This window comes from Haliotis cracherodii, unplaced genomic scaffold (assembly GCF_022045235.1).
Source record: "Haliotis cracherodii isolate W230 unplaced genomic scaffold, xgHalCrac1.p SCAF_9, whole genome shotgun sequence".
Taxonomy (NCBI): domain Eukaryota; kingdom Metazoa; phylum Mollusca; class Gastropoda; order Lepetellida; family Haliotidae; genus Haliotis; species Haliotis cracherodii.
In genome coordinates, this window is record NW_027266343.1 from 9,111,007 (window position 1) to 9,135,299 (window position 24,293).

The following is a 24,293-nucleotide window of genomic DNA, read 5'->3' on the forward strand; positions in this document are numbered from 1 at the left end:
TTTGTGGAGAGGTGAAAAATGTCACCCGTCTCCGTAGTGGCTCACTTCTGGTTGAGTGTGCACGGAGACAGCAATCTCTCAATCTTTTGTCTATCACAACATTTGCTAATATTGAGGTTGCTGTGTCTGTGCACAGAACATTGAATTCTTGTAGAGGCATCGTTCGCGACCGGGCTCGTTGCTTGTCGGACATGTCGGAAGAGGACATTGCTGCGGAGTTAGAAGAGCAAGCTGTTACTGCAGTGAAACGTTTCACTGTCAAGAAAGAAGGTGTCATAACAAATACAAACACATATCTCTTGACGTTTGCGCGTACATCGATTCCGCAATCAATTCAGGCAGGTTACATCAATATCGGAGTGGAGGTGTATGTCCCCAATCCACTCCGATGTTACAAATGCCAACAGTTCGGTCATGGGTCAAAATCTTGTCACAACTCTGTGGTGTGTCATCGTTGTGGTGGCTCCCACGACAACTCCGACTGTGTAAATGATGTACAATGCTTTAACTGTCATGGCCCACATCCTGCCTCATCAAGGTCCTGCCCTGTGTGGCAAAGAGAATCAAAAATCATGAAAATTAAAAGTGAACAAAACCTATCATACCTAGATGCCAAGAAACTCTTCACTAATCAGACCTCGACTCCTTCTCACTTAACCTACTCTGCTGCAGTCACTCGTTCTGTAGCAATGTCCTCTATTTCATGTCAAACTGACTTGACATGGGTCAAGTCGAAACATCCTGTTGACAAAGATTCAATCCATCAGATTATTGCCGAAGTCACTCAGTCTAGTGCTGGATCTCAGACAGAGAGTCAGCCTGACAAACAATCCTCAACGTCTGTTTCACAACCAGCCACAGTTCCTTTAACAAGAAAAGAAAGAAAAAAACTAAATAGACATTCAACTCCAACCGTCCCTACACCTTCTGAGGTTCCTCTACAGAACCCTTTTGGACCTCTGGATATGGAGGTCACCCTGTCCTCACAGGACAGGCGGAGGAATAGTTCCTCCTCACATTCACGTGAAATATCTCCGATTGAGCCACCATGACTAAATTGCCCAATCTAATGCAATGGAATTGCAGAGGACTTAGACATAATTTCAATGAGATCCAATTATTGATACAAGATTTCAAGCCGTCAGCACTATGTCTTCAAGAAACCTACCTCAAAAGTACAGATAAGTTTACTTTAAGACAGTACGATGATTATCATTCCTTTTCTCCTCCTGGAGATAAGGCAACAGGAGGATCAACTATCTTGGTGCGACAGGGCATCATACATAGCCTAGTCCCTCTTAATACAAATCTTCAAACTGTTGCTGTTCGTCTGACTCTCCACATTGCTTTTACGTTGTGCTCCTTATATATTCCGCCTTCCTCTGATCTTCGTCAATCTGATCTTCAAAATCTATATGATCAACTTCCAAAGCCCTGCATTATCATGGGTGATCTGAACGGACACAACCCGTTGTGGGGAAGTCCAAATGCTAATAATAAAGGAAAAATCATTGAGGATTTTCTTTCTGACAATAACTTATGTATCTTTAATGATGATTCCAGCACTTATTTACATCCAGCCACTGGTACTTATTCTGCCCTCGATCTGTCACTCACAGACTCTACTTTATATAATGAATTTGCATGGTCAGTCCATGATGACCTCTGCGGGAGTGATCATTTTCCCACTATACTTAAAACTGTTAACCCTGCTGATGAACCACCGTCATCCAGGTGGAACTTTACCAAGGCCAATTGGTCCTTATACGAGGTACTGTGTACTGACAAATTAAAACATAACATTTTCCAGAATATTCCAGATCCGATACAGTTGTTTTCGGATTTATTGAATGACATTGCTGACCAAACCATTCCGAAGTCCTCTGCAAATCCCCATATTCGTAAACCATGGTTTACAAATGACTGCAAACAGGCCAGAAAGTGTAGGAAGAAAGCAGAAAAATATTTTCGCCGACATCCTACAGTCCATAATTTGGATAGAGTTAAAATTACAAATGCCAAGGCACGACGTGCTTTTCAACAGAATAAGCGTCAATCTTGGAGGAACTATGTCTCCAAAATAAATTCCCGTACGCCCATGTCCAAGGTGTGGAACATGGTTCAGAAAATAAAAGGCAAAGGCTCAAAATCTTCTGTTCATCATCTTCAGGATGATGACAGGTTATTAACGGATAAAACTGACATTGCAAATAAGCTTGGAGAAACGTTGGCAAAACATTCTTCCACATCTAATTATGTCCCGGAGTTTCAAAAAATTAAGAAACAACAGGAAAAGATCAAATTAAATTTCACTTCTGATAATGGTGAAGACTATAATGAAGTCTTCTCATTACATGAGCTACACACCGCCCTTGGGCAAGCTCATGACACAGCAACGGGTGCTGACAACATACATTATCAGCTTTTAAAACATTTACCTGAATCCTGTCTGGAGACACTTTTAGATATATTTGATCAAATATGGATATCTGGGAATTTTCCTCCTTCATGGCATAATGCCATTGTAGTTCCAATACCAAAGCCTGGCCGGGATCATACAGATCCCTCTAACTATAGACCTATATCCTTAACAAGTTGCGTGTGTAAAACCATGGAACGAATGGTGAATAATAGATTAATTTGGTATCTGGAAACCAATAATCTAATTACAAATATTCAGTGTGGTTTCCGAAAAAATAGAAGTACTATCGACCATTTAGTACGTTTGGAATCCTTTGTGACAAATGCTATTGTAAACAAACAGCATGTAGTATCAGTCTTTTTTGATCTTGAAAAGGCCTATGATACTACTTGGAAGCACGGCATTCTAAAGGATTTACATGATTTTGGTTTGAGAGGCCGTTTGCCTCATTTCATATCCCAGTTTTTAACAGACAGACAATTTCAAGTCCGAGTGGGTTCAACCCTGTCTGACCATTATACTCAGGATCAGGGTGTCCCACAAGGCAGTATTTTGTCTGTAACATTATTTAGTATCAAGATTAACAGTCTGTCAAATGTTTTGAATGATTCCGTTGATGGGTCGCTATTTGTAGACGACTTTAACATTTCTTGTCGCGGGAGAAACATGAACACTATTGAGAGACAACTGCAGTTGTGTCTCAATAAAATCCAGAAATGGTCTCTTGCTAACGGTTTTAAATTTTCTAAAACAAAAACTAATTGTATGCACTTCTGCAGAAAATATAGACAGCACAAAGACCCCGAACTATTTCTATCTGATACACCCATAAAGGTAGTTGAGGAGACCAAGTTCTTGGGGCTTATTTTTGACCGCCACCTAACATTCTTGCCACATATAAAATATCTCAAGGCTAAGTGTCTGAAAGCACTAGACCTGCTGAAAGTCGTATCACACTCTAAATGGGGTGGGGATCAGACAACCCTCCTCCATTTGTACCGATCTTTGATCCGCTCAAAATTAGACTACGGTTCCATCATTTATGGTGGAGCCTGTAAAACTAATTTACAGAAACTAGATACAATTCATCACCAGGGCTTGAGACTCTGTCTTGGAGCTTTCAGGACCTCTCCTGTCGATAGTCTGTATGTAGAGGCTGATGAGCCTCCGTTGAAACAGCGTCGTTTAAAACTTGCATTACAGTATTTAACAAAACTAAAATCAAACCCGTCCAATCCAGCTTATGATTGTGTTTTTAATCCTCTCTACAAGGAGTTATTCCAAACTAAACCAAAACTGGTTCCACCTCTGGGGATCAGATTAAAACCCCATGTAACAGCAGCTAATATAGACCTTGATATTATTGCACCCTACCGTTTATTGTCCACGCCTCCTTGGCAATTGGTCAAACCAGAAGTAGATCTTACACTTACCAACTTTAAGAAATCTGATACAAACCAATTAATCTTTCAGCAAGAATATGTCCAGTTACGCTCTAAATATAATTCTCACCGCTCCATCTTCACAGATGGATCCAAGGACGATGGCAAAGTTGCCAGTGCCACCATCATTGGTTCAAAAACCGTTTCCTCCAGATTACCGGATAACAGCTCAATCTTTACTGCTGAAGCTAAGGCTATTCACACAGCCTTGACATATATTCAAAAACAAACTGTATGTAAACGCTTCATCATTTTCTCCGATTCTTTATCATGCCTACAAGCACTTAAGACTGTTACCTCGAAACACCCGTTAATTCTTGATATTTTAGAACTTTATAATGACCTTGCTACTGGCCAATACGACATCGTACTTTGTTGGTTGCCTAGTCATGTTGGTATTGCTGGTAACACACGAGCTGATGCTGCAGCTAAAGCAGCTCTTGATAAACCAATGTCCCATCTTACCATTCCCTACAGTGATTTTAAACAAGGCATCAAGGAATATATTCGTAGTTTGATGCAGAAAAGATGGGACACCCAAGTAGGTATAAATAAACTTCATGAATTTAAACCCACATTAGGCTATACCTACTTGGGTTGCCAGTCCAGACACGACGAAGTTGTCCTGAGACGATGTCGCATTGGTCACAGTCGCTACACCCACGAGTATTTATTGAAAGGTGAGGATCCTCCGTTTTGTGTCCCTTGTGATGAAAGAATCACGGTCAAGCATGTCCTGCTTGACTGTGTTGATTTTTCCATCACAAGGGATCAATATTTCAAAACATCATCTTTTAAGGATCTTTTTACAAATATCAACTCTCGTTTAATTATAGATTTTTTAAAACATATTGAATTGTTTTCAAAATTTTGATAAATAATATTGTATATAAACTATGTTTTAAAACTTGGTAGAATAAATTAAAAACTGTGATTGTAAATGGCTGTATCCTCGAAGGGGGTTAAAGTACAGTAAAACTATTGTCCCCTGGAGAGGATCCATAACTTCCATTCTTTCAAAGTAAATTTATAGCTATCACATTTTTAATCGTAGTATATTTGTTCGTTTTAATTGGTGGTTACTCTTGCCTACAATCGCCAGCGACTGAAGGGATGGTGTAAATCCTGCTAGGGAGCCGTGCAGGTAGCAAAAGCATCGTAAGTCCCCTCGGTCCCTAGTGTGGTGGCCGAACATTGGTTGCTGGCGATCTATAACCCGTTTTTATATTGTTTTGTTGAATTGTTCCATTGTTCTTTTATATACTCTCAAACTAGTTTTAACTAAAATCCGTGATACTCTAGTTATTGTACTGTCCTTTGTCGACAGGTTTTATAGTTCATTTTTGTGTTTCATGACTATATAACTTGATTTAGTCACGATATGGCTGAAATATTGCCGATGTGACTATAAACCATAACTCACTCACTCACTCACTTTGGTATGACGCGGCCGGGGATTCAACCCCCGACCTTCCGCTCTCCGGGCAGACACTCTATCACTAGGCCACGGAGGTGGTATATATGAAATGCGAGTTTGACAGAATTGTGTCTCTAGGTTGATAAGAATCAGCACCCACTTGCACAAAGTGATCTTAGCCCTCAAATGATCGTAACTCCCATACTTTAACATAGGCTTACAATAGTCTTAGCACTAAGACCGCTTTGTGCAAGTGGGCCCAGATATGTACACGTGGCTTTCTTAACCTCGAGCTTTCCTCCAACATTAAACCAACACGACGTCATGCAACTGGAATACTGTTCAAAGCTGCTTTAAACGCAACTAACTCACTCAAAACCTCAATTACGCTCTTCTATCTCCGAGGTACATACAAAGCGTCGTGCCAAGCACCATCTTCCCGAGGCAAGCGACTTAACTGACTATAAAAGTTCAGTTTCCACCCTTGCCGAACGAGGCTGGTATTATGGAGTTACATTTTAGCTGGACTAACGAGTCTATGCATAGTCCAATCAAAATCGCGCACCGAAATCGAAATCCGGTTCGTAAACCGTCATGCAGATTTCGGTCGATTGCAGGATTTGCACAGCATGTGTACCGCCACCTCGTTTCACCAGATATTTTCCAAATCTTTTCAAGTTTTTAATCAAGGTGCTCACGTGATTTGATGCACTTCGCGATGTAAGCCCCGTTTTATCACAATATTGATCTTGATTATCGATCAGATCGTCCTGACTGGGCGCCACTATTTTGTGTGAAGCAAACGCAAGTGATACGAGAGGTGGAATCTGATTGGTCCATAGGAAAAGCTTAGAAGGGACATAATTGCTAATAGCCCCTGGTGGCGCATCTATCGAGCCGAGTAATTCCAGCCTATACGAGCGCATATTCGAATTTCCAGAAATGATGTCATGATAGAACAATGTTTTATCGTGAAATAAACCACGCTTCGTTCTTCATTGCTCTTGCGATGTGTCCCGTATCCATAAAAAATGCCGACCATTTTTTTAATATTTCAGTATAATGCCCATAATTATTTTATCACGACTAGGACCATCTCCAGTTATTGGGTACATACTTAAGCTGGTTCCCGGCTCCCTATGCGCGTCGTCAACTATATTGTGATATGGGAGACGGGGCCAAGCTTTGGTTTATACTGTACATCAGCAGACGGGAACTCAGTCAAGAATTGACCTATCATTTCCTGTTATACATACCATATCCCTCTGCTCCTTCTTCAAACCAATGTCGTAGAAGTAGAATGAGAAGTTGCTTATGAATGGAAAGACCTTTTCATGAAGGGACTGTATTGTTTGCTGAGCCTCAACGTAGTGATTGTCTGACGCCGCCATTAAGAAGACATACTTTCGTTGTTCTTGTTTTACGCCAAATATTTCCGGTAAGCGGTTGAGGGCGTCATCCCTCAGTTTCATCACCGGTTTAAGGATGCTGCGTAGATTTTCTGGGCTGTTCACGGGAGGCAGTTGTTCGGTGCAGTTTGGATCATGACACCATGCTACATAACGGAAAAAAAATATTTAAGGACTGACTGTTTATTTAATTGCCCTCAATTGAGGTAATGAATCGAAAAACCGATGTGCAAACTGTATTTGCACAAAAGTTTGCACAGCGGAAAAAAACAGGCGAGCGAGCCTCCACGTTTGCTGTTTCATTCCTTCTCGGCCTTCGGACCCAAAGGGTAGTTTGGACAATGAATATGCATGAATTTAACTAAATGTCCTGATCATGACAATGCACGTGAGCAGAAAGGGAATTCCCTCGACTGTAATATTGGGATTCCCCGACATTCCGTGATAATAAGTGTAGTCCGCTTCGGTGGGCGTGGTTTAATTTTTTACATTTATTGGAAAACGAATGCAATAACACGTGACCAATTCAGCTTATCAAAATGCTTGAATTGCAATGAACACAACGAAAAAAATTAATTATATTATCATAAAGCAGCATGAAGTTATAATTTATTTTATAACGAAGTTAAAGGGTCTCACAAAATCATGATTTCTTTATTCACGTTGATCACAATGAAGTCTTTAAATGGCATTTGGAAGTGATACACATTGAGAAGAGAATTATACATCCTTAAATTCTCTTCCTTATTGATCATAATGTTCATTTCAAAATCATGGTTAAATATGTTATATATAGACCTTGCGTCGTTATATCGGACTATTCGTTATATCCATCTTATCGTTTTATCAGTCTGACAATTTATTATATCCGAACATTTACATATCCAACAATACGTTATAACCGACAATTTATTATCCAATTATTCACTATATCCAACTTTTCTTTATTGTGACTTTATTATGTAATGCGAAAATTCGAAACATCCGAATATTCATTAGAACAACTATTCATTATATCCGTTTATTCGTTATGTATGATTATTTATTATATTTCGACCATTCGATACATCCGATTATTCATTGTTCTGTACAACATATGGATAACAACTTCTGCTTTATTGCAGATTACCCTCCCCGTGGTGAGTGCTGGGTAACGCTAATAGCTCTTCCCCCGTGTGGACTCGGGGTAGAATTTGTCCACAGCACCCCATTGCTGGTCGTAAAAGGCGACCAAATTGGGCAACCCGTTTGCCGTGGTTTGCGCCCCTGTGTCGGCGGAGGACGGGATTCTGGTGGTTGAGGGCATTGGAGCCAGGAACAAGTGTTCCTATTGCCCAACACACCACTTCGACCCTTACTTCGCCTAGACGGGTGGTAGAATTGGCCCGATTCTATCAATCGGCTGGTCACGCCATGCCCTGTGCATGGATATGTGTCAATTTAGAAACATGATGTCAAATAATTTATGATGATCAAATATGTTCATAACTATGCCAATGTAATTATTGCCTAGAGTCCTATGCCAGAAGGCGGTGGCTCATGGGCCAATCTGGTGATGTCAACCTCCGAATTCTATATGTCTCCAGGCACTCGTGAAGAGCAACCTCCTCGTGGTGAGTGCTGGGTAGCGCTAATAGCTCTTCCCCCGTGTGGAACCGGGGTAGAATATTTCCACAGCCCCCCATTGCTGGTCGTATGAGGCGACTAAAATGGGCAACCTGTTTGCCGTGGGTTGCGTCCCTGTGTCGGCGGAGGACGGGAGTCTGGTGGTTGAGGGCACTGGTTCCAGGATTAGCGTTCCTTTGTCCAATACACCACTTCGACCCTTACTTCGCCTAGACGGGTGGTAGGATGGGCCCGGTCCTATCAATCGGCTGGTCATGCCGAGCCCTGTGCATTTATTGTATTTGCACAAATTATAATTTTGACTTGTATTTCCACTTTAGGTCTTGGCCAAATTTGTTTATAAAACACTATTGATTTTGAACTACGTGTATATTTTGAATTGCCTAGAGTCTTATGCCCAGAAGGCGGTGGCTCATGGGCCAATCTGGTGGATTGATTAATTTTTAATTAGTCTGCTTGAGTATACCATCTCAGTATCCTTGGTGCTGCCAGCTGGAGATCCACTGGTATTTAGCATTGTCTTTATGATACTCCATGGTGGGTGGGGAGCTGGGATGGCGAACCTTCTATAATCAACCATGGCTCAACAAAAAAAACAAAAACGTGCATTGGATGAATGTTTGTCCTCTGATGAAGACAGTACATTGAACAGCTTTACTGATAGTTGGAGTAGATTTTTGGTGGTATCCTCAAATAATGGTGAACCTCTAAAACTAAACCCTTTTGCAACATCAAAAGCAATTTATGGTCTAGTTGGTGATGTACAAGCTGTTAAGAAAATTAGGTCTGGCTTCCTTCTCATAGAATGTAAAACAGCAAAGCAGTCTGCCACTCTATTAGCCACTAAACAACTCGCCAATACTGCAGTTTCGGTTTCACCACACAAGTCTTTGAACAGCAGTAAAGGCATCATTAGAGACAGGGACCGTTGGCTCTCTGATATGAGTGTAACTGAAATTGAAGCTGAATTACAAGGTCAAGGCGTAACTAACGTCAAACGGTTTACTTCCAGGAGAAATGGTGACATTGTGAAAACTAATACCTATCTGCTTTCTTTTTCACAGCCCAAACACCCTAAATCTATCAAGGCAGGATATTGTTATATCGAAGTGGAACAATATATTCCAAATCCACTTCGGTGTTTCAAATGCCAAAAGTTTGGCCATGGTGCCCAGTCATGTAGAAATCATATGACATGCTTCCGTTGTGGTGCAGCTGCCCACGACGGTACAGATTGCCTGACATCTCCCAAATGTGTCAATTGCTTTGGTGAACATATGTCTTCATCGAAGTCCTGTCCCATCTGGCAGCATGAATATGAGATTGTTAAACTCAAACTTCAACGCAATCTTACATACCATGAAGCAAAACTTGTACTAAAAGCATCCTCTCCACCAACAGCCGGTAAGTCATACTCTACAGTTGTTTCTCGCCCTTTAACCAAATCGGTAAAGTCTGTTACATGTCAGACCGATATCACCTGGGTTAATACAGAGACTTATTCAGTCACCACTCCAAGTTCACATGTAGAGAATAGTGTTTCATCAGAATCACAGACTGATCCTATACCAACAGAGTCATCTCCCAAAGTTAAAAATGCCAGTAAGAAAGTTGATTACTCGAAACAATCTGATCGAGTCCCCAAGGGTTTACGTGACCCTGTGCAGATATACAATAAATTCCAGTTACTGGAAGACATGGATGTTTCCCCTCATCCCCGTGCGCGCAACAGAAGTAAGTCGCCTCGGACAGGGAAAAGTAGATCCCCTGTACTTCCACCTCCTATAACATGAATAGTACAGACACACTAATTCAGTGGAATTGCAGAGGTCTAAGGACTAATCTTTCTGACATTCAATTATTGGTACAAGATTATAAACCATCAGCAATTTGTCTTCAGGAGACGTATCTCAAACAATCAAATACATTTGACCTCCGTCAGTACAGTTCATATCATTCATTTTCTCCTCCGGGTGTTAAGGCTACTGGAGGGTCTTCCATCCTGGTGCGACAGGGTGTGATTCACAGTCCTGTATCCCTTAATTCCAATCTCCAAGCTGTTGCAGTCCGACTCACTTTGCACGTTGCATTTACACTGTGCTCTCTATATATTACTCCCACTTCTACTCTTCAGCCCTCTGATCTACAATCTCTCTATGACCAGCTTCCTAGGCCGTGTATCATAATGGGTGATTTAAACGGTCATAATCCCTTATGGGGTAGCAACAATATTAATTCCAAAGGGAAGCTCCTTGAGGAATTTATTTCCAATAATAACTTATGTATTTTTAATGATGGTTCACATACGTATTTACATCCTGCTACTGGGACGTATTCTGCGTTAGATCTGTCACTATCAGATTCTAACTTGTTAAATGAATTTACTTGGTCGGTTCATGACGATTTGTGTGGAAGCGATCATTTCCCTACAGTTCTGAAAACAAATAACCCATCTGACGTTCCGCCCTCATCCCGGTGGAATTTTAATAAAGCCAACTGGTCTGTGTTTCAAAACCTCTGTACTGACAAGTTAACACGTGACATTTTCGAGAACGCTCCTGATCCTATTAAGTTGTTCTCAGATCAACTGAATGCAATTGCTGATGACACGATACCCAAGTCCTCTGCAAACCCACACATACGAAAACCATGGTTTGATCATACATGCAAACAAGCTAGAAAGATACGGAAAAAGGCAGAAAAATATTTTCGCCGAAACCCTACTGTTCATAATTTGAATCATGTTAAAATTACAAATGCTAAAGCACGACGCACTTTTAAACTGAATAAACGTGTGTCATGGAGAAATTATGTCTCAAGGATCAATTCCCGAACCCCTATGTCCAAGGTTTGGAATATGATTCAGAAGATTAAAGGAAAAGGTTCCAAATCTAGTATTCACCACCTAAAAGATGGTGATCATATCCTAACCAATAAAACTGATATCGCAAATAAATTCGGCGAAACACTTGCTAAACATTCTTCATCAACAAATTATGTTCCACAGTTTCAGAAATACCAGAAACTAGAGGAAAAGAAAACTATTAATTTTACCTCAGATAATGGTGAAGATTATAATGAAGTGTTTTCACTCCATGAGTTACATACTGCCCTTGGCCAAGCTCATGATACTGCGACAGGAGATGACAATATACACTATCAGCTCCTGAAGCATTTGCCTCAGTCCTGTCTTGAGATACTTTTAGACATTTTTGATCAGATTTGGACTTCGGGAAATTTTCCTCCATCATGGCACAATGCCATTGTAATCCCCATACCTAAACCTGGACGGGATCATTCTGATCCATCAAATTATAGACCAATATCATTAACTAGCTGTGTTTGTAAAACTATGGAACGCATTGTCAATAATCGTTTAATATGGTACCTGGAAACCAACAACCTCATTACAAATATTCAGTGTGGTTTCCGTAAAAATAGAAGTACCATTGATCATTTGGTACGTTTAGAATCGTACGTCAAAAATGCCATTGTCCACAAACAACATGCTGTATCGATCTTTTTTGATCTTGAAAAAGCATACGATACGACTTGGAAGCATGGTATCCTTAAAGATTTACATGATTTTGGTTTGAGAGGTCGTTTGCCTCAGTTTGTATCCAAGTTTTTAACAGGCAGACAGTTTCAAGTTCGTGTGGGTCATACCCTGTCTGACCATTATCATCAGGATCAGGGTGTCCCACAGGGCAGTATTCTGTCTGTTACTTTATTTAGCATAAAGATTAATAGCCTTTCCAAAGTTTTAAATGACACAATTGATGGGTCACTTTTTGTGGATGACTTCAATGTTTCATGTCGCGGCAAAAATATGCGTACTATAGAAAGACAACTACAGTTATGTCTTCATAAAATTCAGAAATGGTCACTTGAAAATGGCTTTAAATTTTCTAAAGCCAAGACCAACTGTATTCATTTTTGCAGGAAGTACAAGTTCCATAAAGATCCCGAACTGTTTTTGGATGGCACTCCTATCAAAGTTGTTGAGGAAGCCAAATTCCTGGGACTTGTTTTTGATCGGCATTTGACTTTTCTGCCCCATATCAAATATCTTAAGACTAAATGCCTGAAGGCTCTGGACTTGCTGAAAGTCGTTGCAAATTCAAAGTGGGGTGGTGATAAGAAAACCCTCCTTCACTTGTATAGATCCTTGATCCGATCTAAATTGGATTATGGTTCTATTGTGTATGGTGGTGCTTGCAGAAGTAATTTAGAGAAATTAGATTCCATACACCATCAGGGATTAAGGCTCTGTCTTGGCGCATTTAGAACATCTCCCATTGATAGCCTATATGTGGAAGCTGATGAACCTTCTTTACAGCACCGTCGTATCAAGTTATCCCTTCAGTATGTTACTAAATTATACTCCAACCCATTAAACCCTGCTTACACCTGTGTTTTCAAACCTCCTTATGAAGAGTTGTTTCAAAATAAATCTACGCTGGTCCCACCTCTGGGAATTCGGATAAAACCCCACATTAATGCTGCTAATATTAATCTAGATCTTGTTTCTCCTTGTCGACTTTTGTCTTCTCCACCTTGGCAAATAGTTCGGCCGGAAGTTGATCTTACTCTTACTCAATTTAAAAAATCTGACACGAATCAATTGGTCTTTCAACAGGAATATCTACAATTGAGAGCAAAATATGAATCACATCGCTCAATATTTACAGATGGGTCCAAGGATGGTGACAAAGTAGCGTGTGCCACTGTCATTGGAGCAAAAATTATATCTTTCCGAATACCAGACTGTAGCTCAATTTTCACTGCTGAAGCAAAGGCTATTCTGACTGCCTTGGAATATGTGCGACATCAATCGAGATGTAAACAATTTGTTATCTTTTCAGATTCCCTGTCATGCCTTCAGGCACTAAAACATGTATCTTCCAATCATCCATATGTTCTTGACATTTTAGAATTGTATAATGATCTTTCTACTGCCCAATACGACATCGTTTTTTGTTGGTTACCGAGTCATGTCGGCATAACCGGAAACACACAAGCTGATGCTGCAGCTAAAGCAGCTCTGGATAAATCTCTCTCCCACCTTCTTATACCGTATTCTGATTACAAACCTTATGTCAGCAATTATGTCAGGCGGTTAATGCAGACAAGGTGGAATACCCAGTTAGGTGCAAACAAACTTCACCAGATTAAACCAACTATAGGCTATACTTTCTTGGGTTGCCAGTCCAGGTATGATGAAGTTATTCTACAACGATGTCGCATTGGCCACAGTCGTTATACTCACGAGTATTTATTGAAAGGCGAAGATCCTCCCTTTTGCATCCCTTGTGATGAGAGAATCACTGTCAAGCACGTTTTGCTTGATTGTGTAGAGTTTTCTCTCACAAGGGATACTTTTTATCAAGTTTCAAATTTAAGGGATCTTTTTATCAATGTCAATTCTCATTTAATTATAGATTTTTTAAAGGAAATAGATCTGATAAGCAGCTTTTGAGTAAATGTGTTTTAACTTAGTTAGATGCAATTGATAACTTCTATTATTCTGGTTGTGGCATTTTATGGGGTTGAAGTACAGTAAAATTATTGTCCCCTGATAGTGACACATAAATCCGCATAATATTTAGTACATTGCTGAGAACTAGAATTTTAATACGTTTCCTATTTTGATTTGAATGTGTCTTAATTTATGGCTAGTATTGTCTACTCCTACCAGTGACTAAAGCTATGACTTAAATCCTGTTGGGGATTCATGCAGGTAGCTAAAGTACTGTAAGTCCCCATGATCCCCAATAAGGTGGTCTGGCTTTAGTTACTGGTGGTATATAGCTCGTATTTTAAAAATTAAAATAAAATGTAAAGTTGCTGTATATATGTTTGTTAGAGGTTTTAGAGTTGAATTTGTTAGTTTTTAGACTTCAATCTGTGATACCATGCTAAAGTTTTACTGTCCTTTGTGACAGATATTTATCTTTCAAATTGTTCTCGTCACTATATGGCTGAGATACTGCCGATGTGACGTAAAACTTTAACTCACTCACTCACTATATGTCTCCAATGTTCTGTCACGGGCCGAACCAGCTGGGCATTTCTTTTGGTAGATAAATGTAGCTTTTCGTGTTGTATTTACTGGAGTATACCACCCCTGTAACCCTGGTGTTGTAGACTGGCTTCCTCTTCGGCATCGTCCTTTTTGACACTCGATGGCGGGTGGGGAACAGGGGTGCCGAATAAATTCCTGTCATTATGGCGCAACAAAACCCTGGTTCAAATCGTGAAAAAAAGAGAAGACTCGAAAATGACAGTTTAACTGAAAATGTGATTCAAAACAATGATTCTTGGGCTCGCTTCTTGGTAATCGAGGCTGCTGATCATCAACCGTTAAAACTAAACCCTTTTGCTATTTCAAAAGCTGTTTCCGGAATTTGTGGTGTCGTAAAAAATGTAACCCGTCTTCGGTCTGGCTCCTTACTTGTGGAGTGTGCACGGAGACAGCAATCTCTGAACCTTTTATCAATTACTCAGTTTGCCAATGTTGATGTTGCTGTGTCCGTGCACAGAACACTGAACTCGTGTCGGGGAATTGTTCGGGACAGAGCTCGATGCCTGTCTGATATGTCAGAACAAGAAATTGTGTCTGAACTGGAGGATCAAGGTGTTACGTTTGTCAAACGTTTCACCAGAATCAACGATGGAGTTGTCACCAATACGCATACTTACCTGTTCACTTTTGCGCGTTCTTCCTTACCGCAATCAATCAAAGCTGGTTATGTTAATATCGGAGTGGATATGTATATCCCAAATCCACTCCGATGTTTTAAATGTCAAACTTTTGGCCATGGTTCTAAATCATGTGCTAAACCTGTCAAATGTCATCGTTGTGCTGGCAGCCATGAGGGTAACGACTGTGAGGAGGACATTGTTTGTGCTAACTGTGGTGGCCAACATTTGTCTTCTTCTAAGTCGTGTCCTGTTTGGCAGCTTGAATCAAAAATCAATAAAATGAAATATGAAAATAACATTTCTTTTGCAGATGCAAGAAAACTGTTCACTAAACAATCCACTACTCCATCACATCTTACTTACTCTGCCGCAGTTACACGTTCTGCAACTATATCTACTGCCACTGCATCAATCACATGCCAAACGGATCTGTCATGGGTCCATTCTGATCAGCCCCTTAATACCGCTGGAATCAGTCCACCAACTTCTGATAATCACACCAGTTCCGCAACCCAGACTTCTACTCAGTCTGACACTCAGACTGATACTCTGACTGTTAGTCAGCCGGACACAGTTGTCCAAGAAAAGAACAAAAGCACTGAACCACTTGACAGCTCACTTGACAAAAAGAAAAAAAAGAAATTAAATAGAAAACAATCATCTCCGGCAGCCTCGCCCCCAGAACTATCTCTTCACAACTCCTTTGAGCCTCTTGACATGGAGGTAACTTTGTCTGTACAGGACAGTAGGAGTAATTCGTCCTCACGTTCACGTGTGAGATCTCCAATTGAGCCTCCATGACTCAATTGTCCAATATGATACAATGGAATTGCAGAGGACTTAGAAACAATTTTAATGACATTCAATTATTGATACAGGATTTTAAACCGTCTGCTTTATGTCTTCAGGAGACGTACCTTAAAAGTACAGATCAATTTGATATCAGACAGTATAACTGTCATCATTCATATTCCCCCCCAGGTGACAAAGCAACTGGGGGGTCGTCTATCTTGGTTAGACAGGGCGTGATTCACAGCTCTGTTGCTCTCAATTCAAATCTTCAAGCTGTTGCTGTTCGTTTAACTTTGAACGTTGTCTTTACGCTATGTTCCTTGTATATTCCTCCATCTACTTTGCTTCGACTATCTGATCTTCAAAATCTGTATGATCAGCTTCCCAAGCCATGTATCATCGTGGGTGATCTGAATGGGCACAACCCCCTGTGGGGAAGTGTTACCACAAACAATAAAGGGAAAATACTTGAGGAATTCATTTCTGATAATAATTTGTGTATCTGTAATGATGATTCGAACACCTATCTACATCCTGCAACTGGAACATACTCAGCACTTGATCTGTCTCTCACAGATTCAGAACTATTTAATGAGTTTGAATGGTTGGTCCATGATGACCTCTGCGGAAGCGATCACTTTCCCACCATTCTAAAAGCTGTACATCCAAATCCTGAAACCTCCACATCCAGGTGGAATTTTACAAAGGCCAATTGGTCATTGTATGAAACATTGTGTACTGCAAAATTAATCCCTCATCATTTTCAAAATGTTGAAGATCCCATTCAATTGTTTTCAGATCAGCTCAATGAAATAGCTGATCAAACAATTCCTAAGTCCTCTGCAAATCCTCATATTCGCAAACCGTGGTTTACCTACGAATGTAAACAGGCACGAAAGTGTAGGAAGAAAGCGGAAAAGTACTTCCGCCGACATCCCACAGTTCATAATTTAGATCAAGTTAAAATTACAAATGCAAAAGCCAGGCGGGCTTATAAACAAAATAAGCGTCGTTCTTGGAGGAACTACGTCTCCAAAATAAATTCCCGTACTCCTATATCCAAAGTATGGAACATGATACAAAAAATTAAAGGCAAAGGATCAACGTCTACTGTTCACCATCTTAAGGAAGGTGATCAGTTATTAACTGGTAAATCAGCCATTGCAAATAAACTTGGTGAAACATTGGCAAAACATTCGTCATCGTCTAATTATGCCCCTGAATTCATAAAATATCAGAAACAACAGGAAAAGAAAAATGTTAATTTTCACTCTGATAACGGGGAAGACTATAATGAAGTGTTTTCCTTCCATGAGCTACATACAGCCCTAGGGCAAGCTCACGATACAGCGGCTGGTGCTGATAATATTCACTATCAGCTCCTGAAACATTTGCCTATATCATGTCTAGAAACACTATTGGCTATCTTTGACCAAATATGGACGTCGGGGAATTTTCCTCCTTCGTGGCATACTGCCATTGTAGTCCCTATACCAAAGCCTGGTCGGGATCATACAGATCCTGCAAATTACCGTCCTATATCTTTAACCAGTTGTCGAAATCCTGTCCTCTTTGGAATCATGAAAAGGAAATCTTAACTGTCAAATGTAAAAACAACATTTCTTTTCAGGAGGCTAAAAAAGTCGTTGCCAGCCGGTCACCTCCATCAGCGCACACCTATGCTGCTGCTGTCTCTCGACCTTCTACCACAAGATCTATAGAATGTCAAACTGACTTGACATGGACACACTCTGAACACCCTGTGCCTATGGTTACAACATCAGAGAGTCAGACCAATGATTCAGATAGTCAATCATGTGGCATCTCTTCAGCATCTCAGGTTGTGACTCAGACTATGGCCCCACCTAAACCAACTCCTGAATTACCAGCACCTAACAAACCATCACCTGAAATGCCCAAAAAACAAAAGAAGAAACAAAACAAGAAAATTTCTACTAAGATCCCTACTCTCCCTGAAACATCTGTAGATGTTCACAATTACTTTGATCCTCTCGAGATGGATGTTACTCCATCTTCCATGAGTGGTGACTCTTCTTCACGTTCACGTGAGCGATCTCCTATAGAACCGCCATGAACCATTCAAATATATTTCAATGGAATTGCAGAGGACTTAGGCATAATTTTCATGAATTGCAATTATTAACAACAGATTTAAGTCCATCAGCAATTTGTTTACAAGAGACGTACCTAAAACATACAGATAAATTTGAATTAAGGCAGTATAGTTCCTATCACTCTTTTTCTCCTCCGGGTGATAAAGCTACTGGAGGAGCTACTATTTTGGTGCGGCGGGGCGTTGTTCACAGTCCTGTTCCGCTTGACACAAATCTGCAAGCAGTTGCAGTTAGAATTACACTGCATATTGCCTTGACACTTTGCTCCTTATACATTCCACCTTCTTCAAATCTTCAGCGTAATGATCTACAAAAACTATACGACCAGCTCCCAAAGCCCTGTGTTATCATGGGTGATCTAAATGGGCATAATCCTCTATGGGGAAGTGCAATCATTAATCAAAAGGGAAAAGTGATCGAGGATTTTGTTTCCGACAATGATCTTTGCATCTTTAATGATGACTCCGATACGTATTTACACCCTGCTACTGGCACGTATTCATCTCTCGATCTGTCTCTGACAGATTCAGTTTTGTTACACGAATTCTCCTGGTCAGTCCACAATGACCTGTGTGGAAGTGACCATTTCCCCACCGTACTTAAACCCATTAATCCCGCTGAGGATCCACCTTCCCCTCGATGGAATTTTTTGAAGGCTGATTGGCCTTTATTTCAGTCTTTATGCAAAGATAAATTGCAACCTACGTCTTTTCAGAATGTTACTGACCCGATTCAGTTGTTCTCAGATCAACTGAATAAAATTGCTGATAAATCAATTCCTAAGTCCTCCGTCAACCCACGTGTTCGTAAACCATGGTTTGATGACACTTGCAAACAAGCTAGGAAATGTCGTAAGAAGGCGGAGAAATACTTCCGTAAACATCCCACTGTCCATAATTTAAACACTGTCAAAATTTCAAATGCTAAGGCAAGACGTCTATTTAAGCAAAATAAACGTCTATCATGGAGGAACTATGTCTCCAAAATAAACACTCGTACCCCTATGTCCAAAGTATGGAACATGATTAAAAAGATCAAAGGCAAGGGATCAAATTCTACAGTTAACCATCTGAAGGATGGCGATACTTTACTAACTGATAAAACTGCTATTGCCAATAGACTTGGGAAAACATTATCTCAACATTCGTCTTCATCTAATTACGTTCCCGAATTTCAAAAATATCAGCTCCAACAGGAAAAGAAAAAAGTAAATTTTACATCTGATAATGGTGAAGATTACAATGAGGTATTTTCACTACATGAGCTATATACTGCCTTAGGGCAAGCTCATGATACAGCAGCAGGCGCTGATAATATTCATTATCAGCTACTGAAACACTTGCCCGAATCATGCCTTGAAACTTTGTTGACTATATTCGATGACATTTGGACATCAGGGACGTTTCCACCTTCATGGCATAATGCCATTGTTATACCAATACCCAAACCTGGGCGGGATCATTCTGATCCTTCAAATTACCGACCTATCTCTTTAACTAGCTGTGTTTGTAAAACGATGGAACGCATGGTAAATAATCGATTAGTGTGGTACTTGGAAACAAATAATCTTCTTACCAATATACAATGCGGATTCCGGAAAAACAGAAGTACCATCGATCATTTAGTGCGTTTAGAATCGTTTATTAAAAATTCCATTGTAAATAGACAACATGCTGTATCGATCTTTTTCGATTTAGAAAAAGCATACGATACAACATGGAAACATGGTATTTTAAAAGATCTTCATGATTTTGGATTAAGAGGCCGTCTGCCTCATTTTATATCACAGTTTTTAACAGACAGGCAATTTCAAGTCCGAGTGGGTACAACCCTGTCTGATCATTATAATCAGGATCAGGGTGTCCCACAAGGCAGTATTTTGTCTGTCACTTTATTCAGTATCAAAATTAACAGTTTGTCCAAAGTTTTAAATGATTCAGTTGATGGATCACTTTTTGTGGATGATTTTAATCTATCTTGTCGGGGTAAAAATATGCGCACAATAGAAAGGCAATTACAATTATGTCTTAATAAAATTCACAAGTGGTGTTTAGAAAACGGGTTTAAATTTTCCAAATCAAAAACTAATTGTATACATTTCTGCAGAAAATATAAGCCACACAAGGACCCTGAACTATTTCTGAATGGCACTCCTATCAAAGTTGTTAAAGAGGCCAAGTTCTTGGGACTTATTTTTGATAACCACTTAACTTTCCTTCCACATATAAAATACCTAAAAGCTAAATGCCTGAAGGCACTCGATCTCTTGAAAGTTGTTTCCAATTCAAAGTGGGGAGGGGATCAAACAACCCTCTTACACTTATACAGGTCACTCATCCGTTCAAAACTTGATTATGGCTCCATCGTCTATGGTGGAGCCTGCAAAAGTAATTTACAAAAACTAGATACGATACATCATCAGGGTCTGAGGCTTTGCCTTGGAGCCTTCAGAACGTCTCCCATTCACAGTCTCTATATAGAAGCAGATGAGCCTTCTCTTAAACAACGCCGACTAAAATTATCTCTACAATACATCACTAAATTATATTCTAATCCGTCAAATCCAGCTTTTGAATGTATATTCCATCCTCTCTACGAAGATCTTTACAAAAAGAAATCAGCACTCAATCCACCACTCGGAATTAGAATAAAATCTGCAATATCAGCTTCGAATATTAAACTCCAAGATATAGCTCCTACTCAACTTTTCTCATCTCCTCCTTGGCAAATGGTAAAGCCAGAGGTAGACCTGACATTAACCAAACTTAAGAAATCTGATACTAACCAATTAATATACCAACAAGAATACCATCAACTAAGAAACAATTATGACACTTATAAATCTATATTTACAGATGGATCCAAGGATGGTGGCGCAGTTGCTAGTGCCACTGTCATTGGATCCAGAACAATCTCTTCACGTTTACCTGATAACAGTTCAATATTCACTGCAGAAGCAAACGCCATTTTTACAGCACTTAAATATATCGGTAATCAAGCTAAACATAAACAATTCATACTGTTTTCAGATTCTCTTTCATGCCTTCAGGCAATTAAAAATATGTCTTCAAAACATCCACTTTTAATCCAAATTCTTGAGTTATTTAATGATCTTGCTACTGGCCAATATGACATCGTCTTTTGTTGGTTACCAAGCCATGTTGGTATCAAAGGTAACACAATGGCCGATGCTGCTGCTAAAGCAGCCCTCAACAAATCTGTGACACCACTTCTGATCCCATACACTGATTTTAAACCCATGATTCGATCCTACATCCAAGATCTTATGCAACAGAAGTGGGACGCCCAAGTAGGTATCAATAAATTACATGAAATTAAACCAAATATCGGATATACCTTCTTGGGCTGTCAGTCCAGATTTGAAGAGGTCATTATGCGACGATGTCGTATTGGCCACAGCAGATATACTCATGAATATTTATTAAAAGGTGAGGATCCTCCGTTTTGTATCCCTTGTGATGAGAGAATCACAGTCAAGCATGTCCTGCTTGACTGTGTTGATTTTTCCATCACAAGGGATAAATATTTCAATGTAAAAACAATTAAGGACCTTTTTAATGATGTTAATTCTCGTTTAATATTATGTTTTTTAAAAGAAATAGAACTTGTCCATAAATTTTGATGTGCTTAATGTATTATTTTATTAATTGGTAGTGCTAATTAATAACTTAGATTGTGAGTGGCTGTACCCTCGAGGGGGGTTGAAGCAGCGTAAAATTATTGTCCCCCTAAGAGGGTATGTAAGTCCCCAACCATTCGTAGTATTTGTATGCATACCAGACTTTTAAATCGTAGTATATTTGTTAGTTTTATTCAATGGCTAAACTTGCATATAATCGCCAGCGACTGAAGGGATGGTATAAATCCTACCGGGGTCCATGCAGGAAGCAAAGGCACTGTAAGTCCCCATGGTCCCTGGTGTGGTGATCTCCCTTTAGTTACTGACGATCTCTAGCCCATTTTTATATTGCGTTGTTCCTTACTACTTAATGCTTTTAACTGTTCTGCAACTAGTTTTAAATCTTATCTGTGATATTCTAGTTCTCATACTGTCCTTTGATGACAGCTTTTTATAAAGTTTAAATATTTGTATATTTCATATCTAATTTCTCGTCACGATATGGCTGAAATATTGCCGATGTGACGTAAAGCAGTACCTCACTCACTCACTCACTTTAACCAGTTGTGTCTGTAAAACCATGGAGCGAATTGTAAATAATAGATTAGTCTGGTTCTTAGAAACCAATAATCTACTAACAAATATTCAGTGTGGTTTCCGCAAAAATCGTAGTACTATTGATCATTTAGTACGATTGGAATCGTTTGTAAAAAATGCTATTGTCCACAAACAACATGCAGTGTCAGTATTTTTCGATCTTGAGAAAGCTTACGACACTACCTGGAAGCATGGCATTTTAAAAGATTTACACGAGTTTGGTCTGAGAGGCCGCTTACCACATTTTATATCACAGTTTTTAGACGGCAGGCAATTTCAAGTCCGAGTGGGTTCAACCCTGTCTGACCATTATAATCAGGAGCAGGGTGTCCCACAAGGAAGTATTTTGTCAGTTACTCTATTTAGTATTAAAATCAATAGTCTTTCCAAGGTTTTAAGTGATGCAGTGGATGGATCACTTTTCGTAGATGATTTTAATATATCTTGTCGTGGTACAAATATGCACACTATTGAGCGACAGCTACAACTATGCCTCAATAAAATACAGAAATGGTGTCTAGAGAATGGGTTTAAGTTTTCCAAAGTCAAAACAAACTGTATCCATTTTTGCCGCAAATATAAGCCGCATAAAGACCCTGAACTATTTTTGGCTGGTTTTCCTATTAAAGTTGTTAAGGAAGCCAAGTTCTTGGGTATTATATTTGATAATCATCTAACATTTTTACCACATATCAAATATCTGAAGACTAAATGTCTGAAGGCAATTGACTTGTTGAAAGTTGTTTCTCATTCAAAATGGGGAGGGGATCGGACAACACTCCTTCATTTATATCGTTCTCTCATCCGTTCCAAACTCGATTATGGCTCTATCATTTATGGTGGGGCCTGTAAAAGCAACTTAAAATTATTAGATTCAGTACATCATCAAGGCCTGAGACTTTGTCTTGGAGCCTTTCGAACTTCACCAGTCGATAGCCTATATGTAGAGGCAGATGAGCCATCTCTAAAACAACGTCGAATCAAACTTTCGTTACAATATGTGACTAAATTGTACTCAAACCCTTCGAATCCAGCATATGAATGTGTGTTTAATCCCATGTATGCCAAATTATTTCACTCCAAACCAAAACTTGTTCCTCCTCTGGGGTTCAGAATTCAGCCACATATTACAGCAGCTAATATTGATCTTTCTATTATCTCACCTTCCCGGCTACTGTCTACACCTCCTTGGCAACTAGTTAAACCAGAGGTAGACCTCACTCTAACTACCCTAAAGAAATCTGACACCAACCCATTGGTATATCAACAAGAATATGCCCAATTAAGGTCCAAATATGATTCTCATCGATCTATTTTTACCGATGGTTCAAAGGATGGTGGCAAAGTTTCAAGTGCCACTGTCATTGGATCTAAAAGAGTATCTTCGAGAATTCCTGGTACTAGCTCTATTTTTACAGCTGAGGCCAATGCTATTCTTATAGCATTGGAATACATTCAAAACCAATCATCTCAACAGTTCATCATCTTTTCTGATTCCTTGTCATGCCTTCAGGCCATACATAATTGTTCTTCAGATCATCCGCTGATTCTTAATATTTTAGAATTGAATAATACCCTCGCCACTGCCCAATACGACATCGTATTTTGCTGGCTGCCCAGTCATGTTGGAATTGCTGGTAACACTATGGCTGATACTGCTGCAAAGGCAGCACTCAACAAATCAGTAACACCACTTCTTTTACCTTACAGTGATTACAAGCCAATAATTAGATCCTACATCAAAGATCTAATGCAAAAGAAGTGGAACACCCAAGTAGGTATAAACAAACTTTATGCTATAAAACCAACAATAGGGTATACCTACTTGGGTTGCCATTCGAGACATGACGAAGTTGTTTTGCAACGATGTCGTATTGGACACAGTCGATGTACACACGAGTATCTTTTAAAAGGTGAGGATCCTCCATTTTGTGTCCCTTGTGATGAGAGAATCACAGTCAAGCATGTTTTGCTTGACTGTGTTGATTTTTCTCTCATAAGGGACAATTATTATCATTCAACGTCTTTAAAGGATCTTTTTTATAATACCAGTGCTCATTTAATACTCGGATTTTTAAAAGAAATACTATTATTTGATAAATTTTGAA

General features: G+C 39.6%; 1 protein-coding gene across 1 annotated transcript in view; it reads right to left on the minus strand.

Moving 5' to 3' along the window:
- Positions 1 to 24,293, minus strand: part of LOC139453000 (uncharacterized) — a 48,860-nt gene that overhangs the window by 8,741 nt on the left and 15,826 nt on the right. The window contains exon 6 of the mRNA XM_071234630.1: positions 6,538 to 6,836. Coding sequence (XP_071090731.1) covers positions 6,538 to 6,836 — 299 coding nt within the window. The remainder of the gene's footprint in view (positions 1 to 6,537; positions 6,837 to 24,293) is intronic.